Raw genomic sequence first — 18,463 nt, 5'->3', positions numbered from 1 at the left:
TAATACTTTAAACTTCTGCTCCAGAGCACAGAGTAGTTTTTTTTTTTTGTTTTTTTTTTTTTTAAAGCTATGATGGGCAGCAGACTGTGGTGGGAAGCCCTTTGAATTCCCCTCATTCTTTAATGCCATGTCTAATCAGGCCACATTGAATTACATTTTGCTTTGTCCCCAGTCTTTTCGTCCAGCAAACATGTGGACATGAAACATTCAACTGCTTTCAACACTTACAAAGCCGAGTCACACTGTTTACTTGGTTGGATCTAAAATTAAAATCCAGGAAGTCTAATTTCTATAGTAGGTAAAAAAAGTTGCATTCTGTGGTAATTGGTTCTTAAACACAAAATCAATAAATAATATATTCTCACACTTGATGTCATCTATACACCAAATGTACTAACATACTAGAATTACTTAAATTACTTCTAGCCTTTGAGAATATGTTCTGGGCTTCACATTTTTGTTTGTGAATCTTTGCAATGTCCATTCTCAGCCAAACATACACTAATATTTTAATCTTGGCAACATTTTAGGGCTTATGCCAAAGAAGTAAAGGACATCTCCTGCGCATTCTGCTTAGATGACGATCAAGTGCACCTTACTGACGATGCACATGGCGGCCAAAACGTATGTCTGAGGTTGACTTGTGCAGAGGAACTTTGCCATTCATCTCCGTTCTAAACTGCCCTTGTGGAAGGATTTAATCTGATATGCTGATTGAGATCTCTCTGGAAGTAAGATAAAATGTGAGATTTTTCCAAGTGGGAATTCACCATAGGTCAAACTATAAAACTAAGCTGAGCTCAGGCGCTATTGATTTTATTTACCCATTTGTAAGCATGAGTGTGTGTTTCAGAGGTTTATTATCTGTTATATCTGTATAATATCCGTTATAAATATAAATAATGTTAGAACATGTTCCCTCACATTTCCAGTGTTTTCTCAAAATAAGAGACACTAGCTGTTTAGAACCGACAATCATGTTAAACAGTAAAGCAATTGTACAATTCTCCATTAGTTATTTTTAATTAAACGACTAAAGCTCGGGAACGCCAATATTTTTCGACGTACTTGAGAGTAAGAAAAGGGCTTTCAATGGTTCATATTAGTAGGGAAATTACATTAAGATAAAACCTTCACAGTGAATGTTAGTAATTATATCTCCACAACTACAATGCACCCCCAAACTTTTCAATTGCTTTGATTACTGAACCATAGCTGAAGTGAATAATTTGGCTTTCAGCACGAAAACAAGCACATTCACTGTCACCACAATGGAGAGACAGTTTTAATTAAACCTTATCAAAAGATGAATACAGGAGCGAAGAAAAAAATCTGTAGCCATTCCACAACACTCTGTTTTTCATCTGTTTAGTTTAAGCCCGGCATGTTCAAGCAATAATTAACCACTGTCCACGGAATGCTGGAGCTGTGTTAATGTTGGTTAAGATTTAATTAGTTCAATTATCTAGAGAGTTTTACACTTCATAAGTTGCTAATTTCATTGGGCTCTACAGATACCTCTAGTCAGAAATGTTTGTGGGTTTCATTAAAAAAAGGGGTTTTTTTTCTAGTTTACAACATCCAGCAATGTAAATCCTAAAAAAAAAAATAATTTCAAATTCAAAATATTTTAGAGACCCATTTTTAAAATCATCCAATAAATTTAAAATTGCAGGTTTTACAGATAAATAATTATTTTGTAACATTCTAAGCACAACTGAGAAATATGTTCCGTGTGGTACTAATATTTTACAATGGTTATCTTAAAAGTGTTTATATGACATATACCATGATATTAGGGTCTGTTGAGTAAATGTTTTATTTTTATAAGGTTTACTATGTGTCCATATAAATAGCTTGAGCTACTTTAGTCTTGACTGTCACTCGGCTCAACTTATTACTTTTCAGACAAGAACAATTTTTTTTTCTCCTAGAATCCTTATTTCACAGTTCTTAAGTTATCCCCAACATTTATATTTTCTCAACTAAAGAAAATATTTAACCATTTTATATCACTGTATATAAAGCTATACATGTTTCTTCCTTAGTATATCTTGCAGTACCCTCTGTCCATTTTAGTAGAACCAAGGCCACATTTTCATGAGGTGCAAATGCCCCAACCACATTAATAATGATTTAAATTCCCTTTTGTAGAAAAACGTGTTTTCACTATCCCTTATTATATGCTGTCAACCATGGCACAATCCTATAATACTGTTATTTACTGTAGTATACAATTCTTAGCTGCACCTACTAAAACATGTCAAAACACGGGGAAGAAGAACAAAAACAGAATTTATAAAGTTCTTCTCTGTGTTTAAAAAAAGTGCTGCTTTTATTTGCCTCTTTTAGAAAGCCAAGAGCCTTTGATATCTAACCTGATTGAGAACCCCCATTATTCACACGGACATTAAAGCAGTTTATTTACAAAAGAAATGTGTTTTACTTCAAAGAAAAGCTGTTCCAGATTCATTACAAGTTTACCAAAGTGGCCCTCTATTGTCATGATAATGTTTCATAGCCAAGCTATACATCTTCCCATGAACGTATGCACGTTAGCGGTGTGTGAAAACATTACATGGGGTTGTGTACTGCATATGCGATGCAAGGGTATTTCTTTGAAAGTAAAGAGAGTGTAGTGTGTGTGTGTGTGTGTGTGTGTGTGTGTGTGTGTGTGTGTGTATAAAAATGGACTACTTTTCAAACTCACAAAGGACACAAGTTCAAAAACAAAGCATGCAGTCACAAGTCTTTGGAAACATTTAAATATTAGGCTAAAAAGGGAGAGAAAAATATGTTTCTCTCTCTCTCTCTCTAGGGGCCCATTTCTTCCACCTCCAGACAGAGAGCTGCCTACTTGACTCTGCCCGGTTCCCTCCCACAAGGCTCTATGGGGCTAAACCTGTCCCTATGTGAAGCCCCTATCCCAGGAGGGCGGGCTTCTATTTTTGCTTATTCAACTATTTTATATTATAAAAAAGACAAAAGCAAGTTGTCACGGAGCTGGATAGTCTGATCGATTACCTCCGCTGACTTGTGCTCCCTTAGCCTGGGACAACACACGCTTTCCCTGGTTTCCCAGTCACTAGCCGAGGCTCAGTGTAGGGTATAAACAAAATGAAGACTGCTTTATTTTTCACACACATGGCTGGATATAGCCAGCAAAGCAAACATTACCATAAATCAAGATATTGGGATACAAATTGCCCCCTTAATCTGCCTCCCAGTGACAACAGGGGCAGTAAAGGGATTAACAATACAATGGGGTCCCAACCTCCACTATTACCGGCCGAAATCAGTTCCAAGGTTTGGTGGGGGTCTGTATTGGTGGAACTGGGGGGGGCTGACTTATACAACATATACACCATTGCGGGGGGCCGAAATTAAACTAAAACAATGGCAGTCACTCCCTGGTTGCAGATCCAGGATACAGTCTGCCAGAGATAACCCCCCTCAACAAATGATGAGATGATATACTTCTGGGGGTAAAGCCAGGGCCCATCATCAATAGGGAAGAGGCTGGCAGGTCTCTCCAGCGGCCCCACCTTGTTTGACTGGTACGATGCTCTTAGTGTTAGCCTTACGACAGAAGTAACGGGACCCATGTCTTCCAAAAAGTTACACTTTTGACTCATTAGTCCACAGAATATTACGCCAAAAGTCTTATTCTTGTCTTATTTTGATGAATGGAAACATTTCAGTGACCAATATGCAAAAAAACTGAAGAAATCAGAAAGGGGACAGCACTGTATTATTTGAGCAGTCTTGTTTCTATGTTTCGGGAAAAAAATTCAGAAGCTTCGAATAAGTAAAAAAAAATATACGTTTCCTTAACACGACACACATGACCTACGGATCATAAGTAAAAATATGAGCAGATTACAACTCCTGCAACAGTTGTATTGGTTGGAACTAGAAATACTGCGTATATTTATATGTACATAGATAGTATTTTAAACACCACCACTCTGTTTCTGGCTTCTTTGTACGCAAAGAACATTAGTATATCAAACGTTTCAATTTGTGCAGAACTGTTTTTGAACTTTTCACCAATAAAAAAAAAAGCCACAATGGAGAAAACGGCTTTTTGCAAGATCTAACTCCTTTGGCATGATAAGTATGTAAATGCTCTATGTCCCAGTCTTGTCTGAAATGGCTCTGAACCAGCCAGCTAGCCTTTCACTGTCTATTCCAATAAAGTCGACCCATCCCTCAGAGTGAAAGGAGGGCCAGCCTTCCAATTCACTTTCCTTCACAGCGCTGACATTTGGATCTCAGGGCCTTCTTCTTGTGCTAAAAAGAAATCATTTAGTCATAATTAACCATTCTCTGTATATTCCCAAAGGTATGGTAATTGTGCTAAAAGGCAACAACTAAAGCATTCATTCTGGTCCTTTTTAGCCCCCCTTTTTTCCTCCTTCTTTCTATGTTTACAACAGCCATGCTTTTCTCGCTTTCTTTTTCCTTAGTAACATTACAGACAAAGGAATGGAATGGAGGTAAGGATCAAGATTCCCAGCAACTAAATAAATGTCAGCACATAGTTTGTCTATCGCATAGAAGCAGAGTGTGTCAGTAAAGAAAACATATGTAACACATACAACATGCTAAGGTGTGCCTGTGCTATTTGGACAATTTTAAATAACCGTACAGTACCGTACCATCTATGTATAAAGTACTCTCACCTTACGCAACCTTAATATTGACTGTACCCAAGCATTGGATCTGGCGGTTATAGAAAACTTGGAAGTAATTAGCCGAAATAGGAGGTTTATTGTTGCCGTTCTTCAGATGAAGAATTACATTTTCTGTTATCCTGGCCCGTTGCTTGGTTTGTTTTATTATAAAGGTGCAGTCTTTATTGGCAAAATACAGAATGCTAGAATATGTTAAGCAATAAAACTTTAACAGGTCTTCTGAAACCACAGAAAAATAAACTCTTACAGTTTTTTGCCTGATTTTATGGTGGTTGACCATATCTGAGAATTCTCCAGAGCTCTCTATTCTAAGGGGGTGGGGGTTCCCTCAGGGGCAGGGCTAGTCAGCCATGTAGTTGCTAGACCCAGACAGCATTGAGTAGGAGGGAAAGTAGGCGGGGAATGGGTGTGGCTAGACACAAGCTCCCCCTGCTGGGAAAAAGAGATAAGTGACCTGAAGACTCAGGAAGGCAGAGCTTTAATGCAGAGAGTCCGGGTCAAACTTAGAGGGTTCCCCGGTATGAAGAATGCACCTAGGTGGAACAGCACCTTTAAACTATGGTTTTCAGCCTTTTGCAGAAGGCAGGAAATTAAATGGTTATTAGAATGTGGAGTTTCCTGAGTTTTTTTTTTTTTTTTATTATTATTAGAGGCTAGAATGTATAATTTTTATTAAGATCTTTTGAAAAGATGATAAACGTTTAACACAATAGATATATTTGAAAATGTATTAATTAATGTAGAGGTTTTTGGTTATTGGGCCAATTCAAACTTCATCCAAACAAAATAAGATCAAACAGTCAAAGCACCCTGCCACAAGCAATTTGTCTCTAGCTCAATTTGCTTGTGTGTGGGAAAAAAATGAAGAGGGTGAAAATGCAGAGTCTCAGAGGAGAAAAATATGATAAAACAGAATAATATAGGTTTCACGAAGGAAAAGGTTTGTCTATGGCCTTAGAGGGATGTGTATTCTGCACACTCTTATTTTTAATGAGTGCCTTCTGTTTTTATAAAATGCTGACTACAGAGAGAATGTTTTCAGTGTCCACAAAAAAAGCTATTTCTAATTATTGCACATAAGTAGGACGTATGCAAAAATGTTTAAATCCCACACATATACTAAGAACCTAAATGGTAATGTAATGCTGATGAATGATTACATACCAGAGTGTCGTGTGTTGCCATATGTCTATATTAGAGGCCTAAGTAGTCTTGAAAGCTAGCAATCTAATACTGTTAAACCAATAAAAATTATCACCTTTACCAAATTTACTCATTTTATTTCCATGGACAATGCTCTGCGTACAAGGAAAGCAATAGTTTAATTGGGGACTGTATGTATAACGTTTTTATTTACGCCCCATTGCAGGATATGTCCATGACATCTAATAGGGCAATCAATGTTTGCCATACAAAACTTTAGATTGAGTTTATTAGAAAGTTCTACATGTCCTGTTTTAATTATTTTATTACATATATTATCTTGGACAAACTTGGGGTGTGAATTGCCAAGAATTTTTATATGATATATTGACAAATATTTATATAATATCGTGAAAGTAAATTAGAAAGATATATATTATTTACACAATATACCCATTTCTTGCGGTTTATATACACATTGAGTTTTAGGGCTGTATACTACTGTGATATACACACATGCTCACATCAGGCGAGGAAAGACGGAGAGAAGTAAATAGGAGGCAAAAAGGCACCGTCCCAACTAAAGAATGATATATGAGGGTTATGGAAATAAAGTGTTTTTTAATTAGACCAACTAATTCATGGACATATTCTGCTAACCTTTAAACAGAAGTATAACCATGCAGTGTATTGCTGTAGCGCTCTGTGACCGAATCATAAAAAAATTAACATTGTGACCTCCAAGAAAATAGGGTCATCATGGGGAGGAATAAAGAATTTTATAATCGCAGCAAAGGAGATAAAAAGGTATTTACATGATTACACAATCCCAGTTTATTTGGATCTGTAGGTTTTAGCAAGACTTCTTCGACAATACTGAACGAATGTATACCGCACGGCTAAATATAATGTGCGCAATACACAAACACAATATTTTTAAAGCTCTATCGGGAGACTTCCCTTAAACATGCTTTCTTTAACACGAGCAAAAGAAAACGATTTCAGTTTATCTAGCAGCGGTACTGGATTTGAGTTTCCTGGGTAAAACCCTTTGCGGCTTTTGTCAGCATTAATTAATTCAACACGAAGTGATCGTCTTCACAGCGAGTACGAGCGGGGCCGGGGTCTGTTGAATCCACGCTCAGCCAGGAGATTATGCTAAATTGGTTCATTCACAGTCCAAACTCCTGAACACATGTCAGGAGGACACCATTTGTTCCCTCTAGTGATAAACAAATTATACATGAAATCAATTCCACTTCACAATAATTTTCCCTATTGGGTATTATCTTTCCTCCCCTGCTCCTTCTAGTTAAGATTGCATCCTGCAACTTGCTAATGAGCTGGGGGCTTTCTGTTCCAGGTGGAACCCCCTGCCTGGCACTCATGACATTTTCCCATTCCGAATGCTGCTGGCATTTTTCGACAGCTCCTGCTAACTAGCCTTTTTGACCCGCACTAAGAGCAACTCATCTGATCGAATCTTCTAACCTGCCAATCATTCCTGCAAATGATCTTCACAGTCACTCCCAAGGCAGAATAGAAAAGGAAAGCCAGAGACGGAATAAGCAGAAGCCGCGCAAGCTGCCTCTGCAGCTACCTAATGAGAATACTTTAGTCTCTGAGGCAGCTGAAGCATTGAAAAGCTGGTGGGAAAATTAGGACAGCACTGAATGCCTTGCTCAGTAATTACCGATTTCTTCCCATATAAGGATTATTCTGTAACCCCTAATAATGCCTTTTTTTATTTCTATTTTTTGTTGTTTTTTTCCCTTTAACTGTATACTGGGACCTTTTACCGTATAAATGGTAAATATAGTTATCTCTGCTGCGGCTCTGGAAAAAAAAACACTTTAAAAAAAAAAAAGTATTTGTGCTTCCGAAAAAATATCAGCAGAGAGGCCTACAGACTAGTAATTAATTTTAACAATTTAAGTTGCTTTTCGAGAGAACATTTTACCATAACATGTTACAAAATAATGCAGTCTAAAAGAAGGTATAAGTTTAGACTACATATCACAGCTTTTGGCATAATTTATTAATCTTAAAAGAGATTTAGCACATGCATCGTTAACATTGGAATGAGGAGCATATGATCACAGGTAGTTAATGATATTCTCATTCTATATTCATTATATATAAAGATGCAGAGAATTTTCATTTCTGTGAAGAGGCGCTTATGATAAAGACTTATAGGCAGGGTCGGGCTGGCCGTACAAGTCCTTTGGGATGATTCTGGACAGGGGAGACAGGAATGAATCAGGATCAGGTAACACAATGTTATGTAACCCTGCGGTTGAAGCTGAGGGTGAGTTAAGGGGGTGAGTGATGGGGTGAATGAGTGAGAGAGAAGTTAAGGGAGTATGTATGTGTGTATGACTGTATATATGTTTGTGTGAGCATGGATGTGTATGTGTAAGTGTGTGAGCGTGAACGTGGATGTGTAAGCATGAATGTGTGTGTTAGAGTGAGCGCGTAAGTTTGTGCAACTATGAGAGTGTGTGTAAAAATATGTGCTGATGTATATGTCAGTGACTAAGGGGGTATCAAGGGGTCAATAGGGCCACTTTGCTGTACTATGTATAAACTGAGAAGGGTTTTATAGACGAGTGATTTGTGTATTCATACCTCGTGTTATTGCAAACTATATTTTATGAATAATTTGTTGCATAATATGCTCCAACTCCGTGGTAGAAGGAGGGGAATGTGGGAAGCTACATGCTACCTAGAGGAAATTAAGTGAAGGCAGACAGAACCCTTAAAGTAGGTTCAAAAATAACCGCAATGTTTTAGTAAAGGAAGTTTATGAAAATACTATGTCAGTAGGAAATAAATCCATTCTTTATATCGTAGGTCTGGTTTGTATCCGTCTACTGCAAGTTTAACATAATCAAGCACAAACAAAGCATTGAGTCAGTGATGAGGTTTTCCCATATGATTTAGACTGCCTGTGAGCCCATGTCATATTTACCATTACACTGTATGTGCTTTATTAAAGGAAAAGATGGGTTGACATGAAAAACAGAAATGATATGATATATATGTGTCCTCTTTTCAGATAACATTGAATACAGCCTCCCAAGCCTTCTTTGTCCATCTGCTTTCTAATCTCTCTTTAGTAGATCCTGTTTCCCCAGACAAAAGCTATAAAAGCGATCATGTGACTGCAGCCTCCTAAAGGAGCGAGGGCAATCCAATGCGCGAAAACCAATAGATTTGTTTGTCCTCTTCCATTGTCATTGTCATTTTCACATTGTCCACTGCGCATTCAAATGTCATCCAAGTCAGGCTCCTCGACTCAAACAGCCTTTTATGTTAAGATACTTCTTAAAGCTTCTGAGAAGCACAGAGACTGTCCATTGGGATCCAGCTTCTGTCCTGATATTAATAATGCAACATAATACACATAGGGAACCCAAAAAAAAAAAAAAAAAATATATATATATATATATATATATATATACACACACACACAGACATATTAAAACAGAGGGCAAATTAATAACGTTCAAGACCCATTCTTGCATTTTTTTTAAAACACTAAACTTGAGGAGAAAATTTGATTTTCAGCTACAATAATAATTATAAATTCAAAGATTCTGTGAAATTGTTGTAGTTGGATTGACAATTTAAAGAGACAAAGGGTGAATATCAGGAGCTTTCCACACAAACACCGACCCAGCTTGTGGAACGGACAGACGAGTGAAGCCCATTCCCCCTTTGCACGTGGATCGAGAAGGACCCACAGACTGAGGGGATGCTGTTAGACGACATTTCTCCTAACCCAGACAGTCAGCCAGAAGGTATCTGGTCGGAGTCATAACTAATACTCAAAATAACATGCAAATAAGTTTTTCAGAATGGGGACCCAGTACTGGGTGGCTCTTATTCTGCCCTCGCTGCACTGTATTTATCACTAATTGCTGAGGTAATGAAATACACATACAAAACTAATTACTGTCTTCGCTGTTTTAAGAGGCACTATCTTTTTGGGCCAGTTTATTAGTCTCGACCAATTTTGAGGATAAGAGAACATTGCTGAACAATAGACGAAGCTAAATGATCATTGCACAAATGCTAAAACTGTGGAAAGATGGAGGTTGAAGACCAAGTCTGACACCCCTGTTACAAAACAATTGTGTCATGAAAAACTTCCCTTCAAGTGCCAGGGAGGGGAGAAATTCATTGCGGAGCGCTCTTTCAAGGTACTCAAGGGATAGCAGGTGCTAAGGTTTCTTTGAATCAGACTACAGACAGAAAACTGATCTAAAGGAAAATTAGCAGGACAGGGGCAACAAGAGTATTAGAATTCAGTTTTCAAAGTGGCAGTGAAGGGCAGAACAAGCGGCCCGTTGATAGGTTGTTTGTAAATGGAGGATTATATGATATGGGGGCAGTCTGTCAAATGCTCCCCACAGATCATATACATTGTCTTTTAACTGTTCTTCTTAGAAAGGAAGAAATCTGTGAATATCGAGTACTACAAGCTACTGAAGTGAGGTCTGTAAATAATGAAACAGCTAGCGAACAATGAATACAAAACAATGCCCGGTGCAAAGCCTCGGAAACCGGAACTACACTCCGATCATGGGTAGTTCTTCAACAAAGAGAGGTAAGCACCAGTAATGACCCATCAGACCCTCTCGATCACTGATGATGGATGCCGTCCAATCTTTATCAGGTTGTCCCTAATGGAGGTTTGTCAACCTGGCATGACCCTCACGTCAACCACAAGAACAGCAGTAGATCATCTCAAGGCTAGATCTTATCAAATACTTCCTAGTTGAATACTCTGCAGAGCTCTGTCCCTCCATGCTAGCTGTTCAGTAGGTTATCATGCCAGTGACATGGCCAGATGTCAATCCTGAACCCTGCCGCTAGGGATGGCATCACTGGGAGGGCACCATCAACACCTGTGCATGGACATGCACAATACATCCAGCAGTGCTACCTGCCAGAAAGCGTGAGCAGCTTATTAAGAAACTATGTTTTTTCTCATATTGCTGATAAAAGGGTATCAGTGAATCGAATATCGCTTGCTTTTCTGATCCCTGAAGAACCTGTAAACCATGGCTTTTTAATAACCTATTGCACTACAATTGAACCATGCTTGTGGTCTTCATTAAAAATATGCCAAATTACTTTTCTGATTTGCATTTTTACTTATATTTCTGCGTGCGATAATATTTTAAGCAAGTTATCTATTTAAAATTCTAATCACATTCATGTATTTCAATTTAAACCCTTTGGTGCAAACTGCCCAAAGCAAATATTTAAATTATATTTATCATTTCTATTTAGCCCAGAGGAAGAGAAATTTGTCCAGCCTATCGGAAAATCATCTGAAACGAGCATGTCTGGAATCAGCGTACGGTCTTTTGCTGCTATATATTTTAACGCAGTTGTAGTCGCCTGTTCCATTTCAGCCCTAATTTAATGAAACAGATTTCCAGAAGCTAATATATTGATGGTGAGCCTGACATATATTTGATGTTTCAACTAATATAATCATACTAAAAGCTTTATTCATTTACGCCATTGAACATCACTTATGATAAAGGTAGGGATTTTCAAAAGTATTGCTTTTTTCCTCAATAAGGTTCAGCTCGGTAGGGTAACGGGCAAAAGGAATCCTGTGACTTTAAAAGCAAGACCATCTGAAGCACAAATGAGCAGCTGATTCTGTAAACACCCATCATATACGTAAGCACATAGATCACAGCCTTAGTAAATAGACCCCAGCTCCCCAAAAATTGGAAACGCATGCAAAATCTACTGTTTCCACGGATAATTGGAACAAAGTGCGTGGTCACCAGAGCGACATTTGTGCTTCAAGTCTTCCTGAAACACTGTAAAAGCATCAGGGATCAAGGGTGGATTTTGTGAGTTCTTCTTGCTCCTTCTGCTTTGTCTCCAGCCACTGACATCAGAATATATCTCAAGTGCATGCAGGGGTGGACTAACAATTGGGCAAATGGGGTAATTGCTGCTTACTGGCTGCCTTGTAATTTATGTGTGTGTCTGCACTGCACAGTATGCATACCGTACTGCTTGCTGGGTGGTGTGGGAGCCCAGATGTGAATTGGCATGGTACGGGAGCCCCTCCAGGTGTACTTGGAGAGACACAACCTACCTGCAAGAGTCCCCAGAAGAATTGATCCTGTTAGGAAGGCAAAGGGTGGTCACACCGAAAATCATATGATTTACATTTCCGCTTGTGTTCACTCACTGTGCCTTTTGTTAAATGAGAAAAATAAATTAACATGTCTGTTTTGTGGGACTCCAGTATACTCATTAGCATACCTGGGAACTTCTCGGCTCCGGCTACCCGGAGCCTTCCCTTGCAGGATGCGGCCAGGACTGCATGCAGACGGCAGCGGGAAATACCCCCATTTACAGGAAAAAAAGTTTTGGGGGGTGCGGGGCGTGTCAAGACCCCGCTCCCGCGACCCAGAGGATTTGGGTCTTGACCCGGAGAACCAGAGGAGCAGCGCTCTTAGGTATACTCATTACCAAAGTCATCCACCCATCAGCCTATTTACAGTTTCTCTATGAACCTCAAGATAACGATCAACTGCCCTCTTTTCTCTGCAGGTTCTATGACATGTGTGGATGATATGAATATAACTAGCCGCTAACGCCTAACTATTTCTTGTTTATATATAATCTCTAGCATTGTAGCTCTTACTACTACTACTACTACTACTACTACTACTACTACTACTACCAAACATAAAATTTCCGCTTTAAAGACTCAGACTTAAACAGGTACTGGGCCTCTTCATAGTTTTCGGATAGACATATGCCTATCTCATGCATGTTTAAATTCCCTCTCTGTATACATACATACATTAAAAGGTGGCCAATCCCATAGAAACATCTATGGACTCCAATTAAATCATGCTCCGCTGTAATATGACACTACCCAATGTGCACTACAACCCCTGGCATCTATCTGGACAAGGGATGTTTTACCCTAGTACTATACCAACACGTAACCAATACTCAGGCTATAATATGAATGGCATTTCTTTTCCAATAAAAAGTGATGACACCTAATGGAGGATGCCAGGCCACAACCTTTGTGTTACACATGGAAAGGACAGCCGAGCTGCTGAGAAGCACAAAACACAAGGCTATTCATTCCAGAGCATATTCCCAAATCGAACGCTTGCTTGCAGGGCTCTCTCCACCTAATGTATTTGTTTGTCTTAGTCTGTCAATTCTCGTCTTGTCATACCCCTTGAATATATGTATTGTATTAAGCGTTGCGTAAATTATTGGTGCTATATAAATAAAAAGATAATAATATAAAATAGTTTCTTCATAAAGATTAAATGACTGGTTCGGTCTTCATGCTTTATCAAATATTCTTCTTTAAGCATTAAACAATCCTGTACACAGTAATGTAGTTTAGCATTGAAGAAAATCTGGTTTTACCTAATAAACATCCTTTATTTGTAGACCTGGAGGCTGCCATTTTTATTAATCATGTGACTTTCCCAGCTCAAGCACCACACTGAGCTGATTCTTTATGGCAATGCCAACAAAGCCCTGCTTGTCCAATGAAATCTTTAGCTTCAAAGGTTTTCTTTAGTCAGAACGTCAGTGTCTGGTTTATTGGAACCAAGTTATTCTGTTGTTTACCAACCAATACAGTATGATTGGAAGTCAGGGTGTTTGTCTAGTTCATTGGATTAAGGAAAACAGAGCGAGAACAGATATATCTAATATACAGCTGTCGGTACAAACGAGAAATGTCTTAAAAAAGCAAACTCATTTTAATGCAATACCATTAATAAAGCGATACATAAAATAATGTATTAACTTACCTGCATTTTCCATATTATTATTAATCATCAGTGCTTGCTGTTTGATAGGCTTTTGCAGAAACTATTATTTTTCCCAAATACCCTCATGCTTTCTCCAGCTTCAGGTTGCAACTTCACATTCGGTACAGTAAAAATGGAAGACACTATAGAGGAGGAAAAAAAACATGCTTTTAGATCATCATGAACAAAAAATAAATTAAAAAAGGCAATTCTATGCTTGATATGAAATGAAAGAAGCGATACTTTAAGTGTAGAGTATTAAAAAAAACATAAAAAGGTTAAAAAAAAAAAAAAAAAAAAAAAAAGCTGAGATATGTGGAAAAGGTGAATCAATTAGTAGGTATCAAAATTAGAGATGGTAGAAGGATAGGAAAATTCTGGCTAATAGATCATTTTTGAGCGTCTTTGTCTTCTGAATGTGTTTACGTATATATGGAGGTTTTAAATCTGAGTTTCTGTGAAGAAAATTAAAGAGTTCTTTTTTTTTTTGCAACTGGATTCGTGTCTCATAACGATTATCTTCCAGACACAGAATCCCTATTTCAGTAACTTGAAATTTCACTGGAGGCATTTAACGAAAAACCCGTCCTTTAAAAATATAATGATTTTTTTCCCATCTTTATTCTCCCCCCCCTTCAAAAGGTTTCACTGCTCCTGATGTTTGACGTTATGCAAAGATGTGTTTCTGCCAATGAATATCGCCTTTTGGTTATGCTTCAGCAAATAACCTGCTGTGAGCTGATAAAAGGATTAATGCAGCCAAAATTCTTAATCTGTGAAATTACAAATTAAATTCTCATATTAAAAATACCACCCTGAGGTATTTTTTGTGGTTTTAATTCCCCTCTGGTGTTCTGCATACATTGTGCCTGATAATGACTAGGACAAGGCTCTCTCTGCTGGCAGCCTGCTGCATGGTGATAATGTGCAGGCATTTACTTTAGTGACGGAGCCGGGTTTAACCACTGACTGATAAACTAAGTGGGGACTGGGTAATAACTCCACATTAAGTGAAAAGTACTACTAGAGAATACGGAATTCGGGGACTATCAAAATCCTAGCTGTGCTTAATCATTCATTCGGATTGGATTGAGATGTCACGACCGCGGAATTATCTCGCTGGAGTGGTTTGGGTTCAGCTCCGGGCACAAAATAAAATGAATTGATCTTATTTCTTAAAGGAAAAGTAAGGCTTTCTTGTTTTGTTTCCACAAAAGCCTCATGCCTTGCATGGTTCTTGATTAGGGTGTTATAGGAACTCCCACTACTTATCTTATTTCTAGTACATTAGACATTGTTTGGGGGTTTTCTTTTTGTTCTTTTTTGTCACACCACAAATCATGAAAAAAAATAAAAAATCTGTTAACATGTAAAGATCACGGGGACCATATGCAAGCAGAGCAGTTAATGAGACTGTATCTACCCAATTTCAAGCTAACCGGAGTGATCACACTAGCAGGCACCAGGGTTTGAAGTGTTATATTTCAAGCACAAACAACAATTGGCCCAAATTAATAATACCGTGTATGTGACGAGAAAAGATAAAAAAAAAAAAAAAAAAAAAAACATGGGTCATGAGAAAAATGGGCACAAGGTCTTACTCAAAAGGGATAAGAGAGAAGCTAGGGTCACCGTATGTCCCTATTTTACAAAGTCCACAGTCACTCGGTTTGGCTTAAACATGTCAGCCATAGCCAAAATCTTTAAATTCATTTTTATTAAATGTATCAGTAATATAGAGTTAAGGTGAATGACATGTAAGCTCGAGTAGGCGCAACTTACACATGTAAGTTTGGGAATATAGGCAGAGTGATATAATCATACATTCATTTCGTAACAAGATCCATTTTATAACGGTGACAGCTGTGAGTTACTGTATGAAAATGAACCCCATACTTTGATTTGAAAAGAATCTGCTCAGACATAGCATTGGCGTTAGAGGATACAGCGACAATGTAAGCATCTACTTCCCCTTTTGCCTCCAGCAGCTACTTATGGAGCAAATGCCTAATGAGAAATCTGGCCAATGAACCCACACCATGTGACGTTGGTTAGGAGTAACATTGAATACCTCTGATTATCAACCTCCTTATGGTAAGGTATGAAAGGCAAATAAAAACAAAATATGAAAGTGGGTGGATAGGACCCAATGAACTTATAATATACATGCCTGGGAACTCTCAGGGTTGGACGCCGAGTCTCTGGGTCTGGAGAGGACTCCTTTCTATTCTATAATGGGGTGATCGCATTTAAGACCGTCAATTGGTGATTTTGTTCCCAGTTATCGTTAATATCTCTGCTTCAATGCAGGTGAATCAATTAAGCGTATTTTGAAATAACTATATCCATGACAACTGGTATTAGAACCATGTGGCCAACATATTTGGCAAATCACCACATGGAATCTTCACAATCAGCTTTTTAAGGTGTTAATATTTCAGTATTCAGTAGTTTGAGTTTTAGGGTGCGCTCATTAAGAAAGTTATAAAAACTAAATATGTATTCTAGCAACAACCCATGAATCTGAATGTGTATGCCTTTTATGCTTTGCTCCCTTAGTTTGTATCTTTTGGTGGGCATATTTGCACGTTCTGTCCAAACCTTATGGTTGAGCAGCTCCTCGTGCCACACAGGTGTCTTATTAATGGTGTCCAGAGAAGGAGTTAAATTGCTTGATTGTGTCTTTTGTGTTAAAATGCAAAACAGTCATTGATTCAGCTCCTGGTAAGCAATATAGCCATGAAAAAATAGACAGGACTGGTCAAACTTCACGTCTTAGGCGTTTTTTTGGTATTCAATAGGTATACGCTGAATTCTTACTTTGTTTTGTGTCATTTAGAAAACTCCCAGGTATGATAATCTAATATATATAAGCTATTAAGTATCGGAGCATAGTTAAACATGGTTGATTTTAAATAGGGTTTATAACAATCTATCTTTCAAGTGGAAAATGCTAAAAATAAAAATACATTAAAAATATCTTTATATTTTCTGGATGTCATGCTGTGTTTAATCAAGAGAAATAGGATTCGTCATTGAAAATTCAAGGAAATCTGAAATGCTTGGCACTTATTTATATATTTGTGTATTTTGTTGCTTGGGGGAGACCATACAAGAGTTTCCATTTACTTCTGAGTAATCAGAATTCTCTCACCACTGCAACAAAAGCGCTTTCCTACCACATCGTTCTCATTGCAAATCATTCACGTTCTGCACATATTCTCTGGGTAAATTGACTTTTCACACATTTTAAAGGAGTCTCTGATATACTTTTTAAAGGAATTAACAAAACTTTGTTTCACTTTTCTTTGATGCTGTAAAGGACAACTTTTACACCGAAGCGGGGATTGTAAAAGGGTATCAATCAATCAATCTGCTTAAAGAAAAAAAGGGAAACTGTGATAAACAATAAAACAATATTAATGAAAATAAGCACTGTGTTTCCACTATGGGAGCAGCCATCTTTACTTCCCGCTCTCACAATCTGTATGATTATTTACAGGGCCGAGCCTAGGGTCATGAATGCCGGGGTGCACCCTCGGGTGGGCGTGGTTATATTAACTCCTCCCTTTCTCAAATGTCCATTCTGAACATGCCCATTTCTATAACAGCCCCGCCTCTAATATTTAAACTCCACCCTTTTTTCCACAAGAACTTTGTTGCCAGATCCCCTTTCATTTTCTCTGCTTTTATTCGTTTGCTGCTCTTCATCTGGTGGAAGTGGTCGGTCTTTGTAAGGGTAGAGGCAGGGAAAGGGGGCATTAAGAACAGCAACAAATTAGTATGCCCATTTGGCCACAAATCTGATTCCTGCAGGTAAAATAAATTTCAAATGCAACAGAAATGGTATTTCTAACACTTTACAAATCACTTTCGAATCATAGGAGTAACATGATATTCATTCACAGGTGTACATTCTATTATTATTTTATTGTCAGTGTATGAGACTGTGTAGATATGAATACACTTAAGCTTTGTTTGTGTTGACACCAGTCATGTATGATCAGACCTTTTTAATATTCATCTCTAAACCATGTAAATCTAGTTCTTTGTGCAAAAATGAAAATTGGAGCCAGTCACGAGCTTGTTGGTAAAAAGTGTCATCGTAACAACTGTGGCCCATTTTGCGTGCATTACCTGTAAGAAAAAACACTGCAGTTTCATACCAGTTTTGGTTGCTAGGGGCAGAAAAGCATTCCCACTGAAATCATGGGGCAGTTTCTGCATTTGAGCACAGGGGTCTTATTGCACCCCCTGGCACTCTCTCAATCTCCTGGAAACCAAGTAGGGTCGGCACAAAACCTGAACCGTATTTGGATGCAGAAAAAGTAGGATGTAAGGTAAAACACATATGATGACCGGAGTATTGCTGTTCCTTCTGTCTTCTATAGACACCACTTCTAAGAAACCAGAAACATGAATGGTCATCTTACCCAAAGTTTATTTGAACTCTAACATCTCTCTGTCTATAGGAGTTTTTTTTCCTAGAATTACTCAGCCCACACGATAGAGGTGGAAAAACCAGCATAGATGTTTAAGGAGAAATAACATCCATAATTCTATTGTGAGTAAAATCACTTGGTTGCATCATTCTCATTCCCTCACATGCTCTAGAACATACCTAGATTGACAGGCACATCATTTAGAATGTGTTCCCTATGTAGCCCTGTCACATCCCATAGGTTACAAGACAAAAAAATAAAAAAATAAAAAGAATATTCCAACATTTCTAAACCGAATAATAATGATAAAAAGCCAGGAACAGCTTTCCAAGAAAAATCACAGACAGGT

The 18,463-nt window shown here is 38.0% G+C and overlaps 1 protein-coding gene across 3 annotated transcripts in view; it reads right to left on the bottom strand.

Annotated features, from left to right (window-relative positions):
- The window catches only part of CDK14 (cyclin dependent kinase 14), a 202,502-nt gene that overhangs the window by 23,839 nt on the left and 160,200 nt on the right, over positions 1-18,463 (bottom strand). For all 3 annotated transcript variants that reach the window (XM_053468070.1, XM_053468069.1, XM_053468071.1), the window contains one exon: positions 13,673-13,815. In XM_053468070.1, the coding sequence (XP_053324045.1) occupies positions 13,700-13,815 (116 nt within the window). In that variant the 3' untranslated portion in view covers positions 13,673-13,699. The remainder of the gene's footprint in view (positions 1-13,672; positions 13,816-18,463) is intronic.

The sequence above is a fragment of the Spea bombifrons genome, chromosome 5, assembly GCF_027358695.1.
Source record: "Spea bombifrons isolate aSpeBom1 chromosome 5, aSpeBom1.2.pri, whole genome shotgun sequence".
NCBI classification, from domain to species: domain Eukaryota; kingdom Metazoa; phylum Chordata; class Amphibia; order Anura; family Pelobatidae; genus Spea; species Spea bombifrons.
This window is presented reverse-complemented; position numbering and strand designations above follow the sequence as displayed.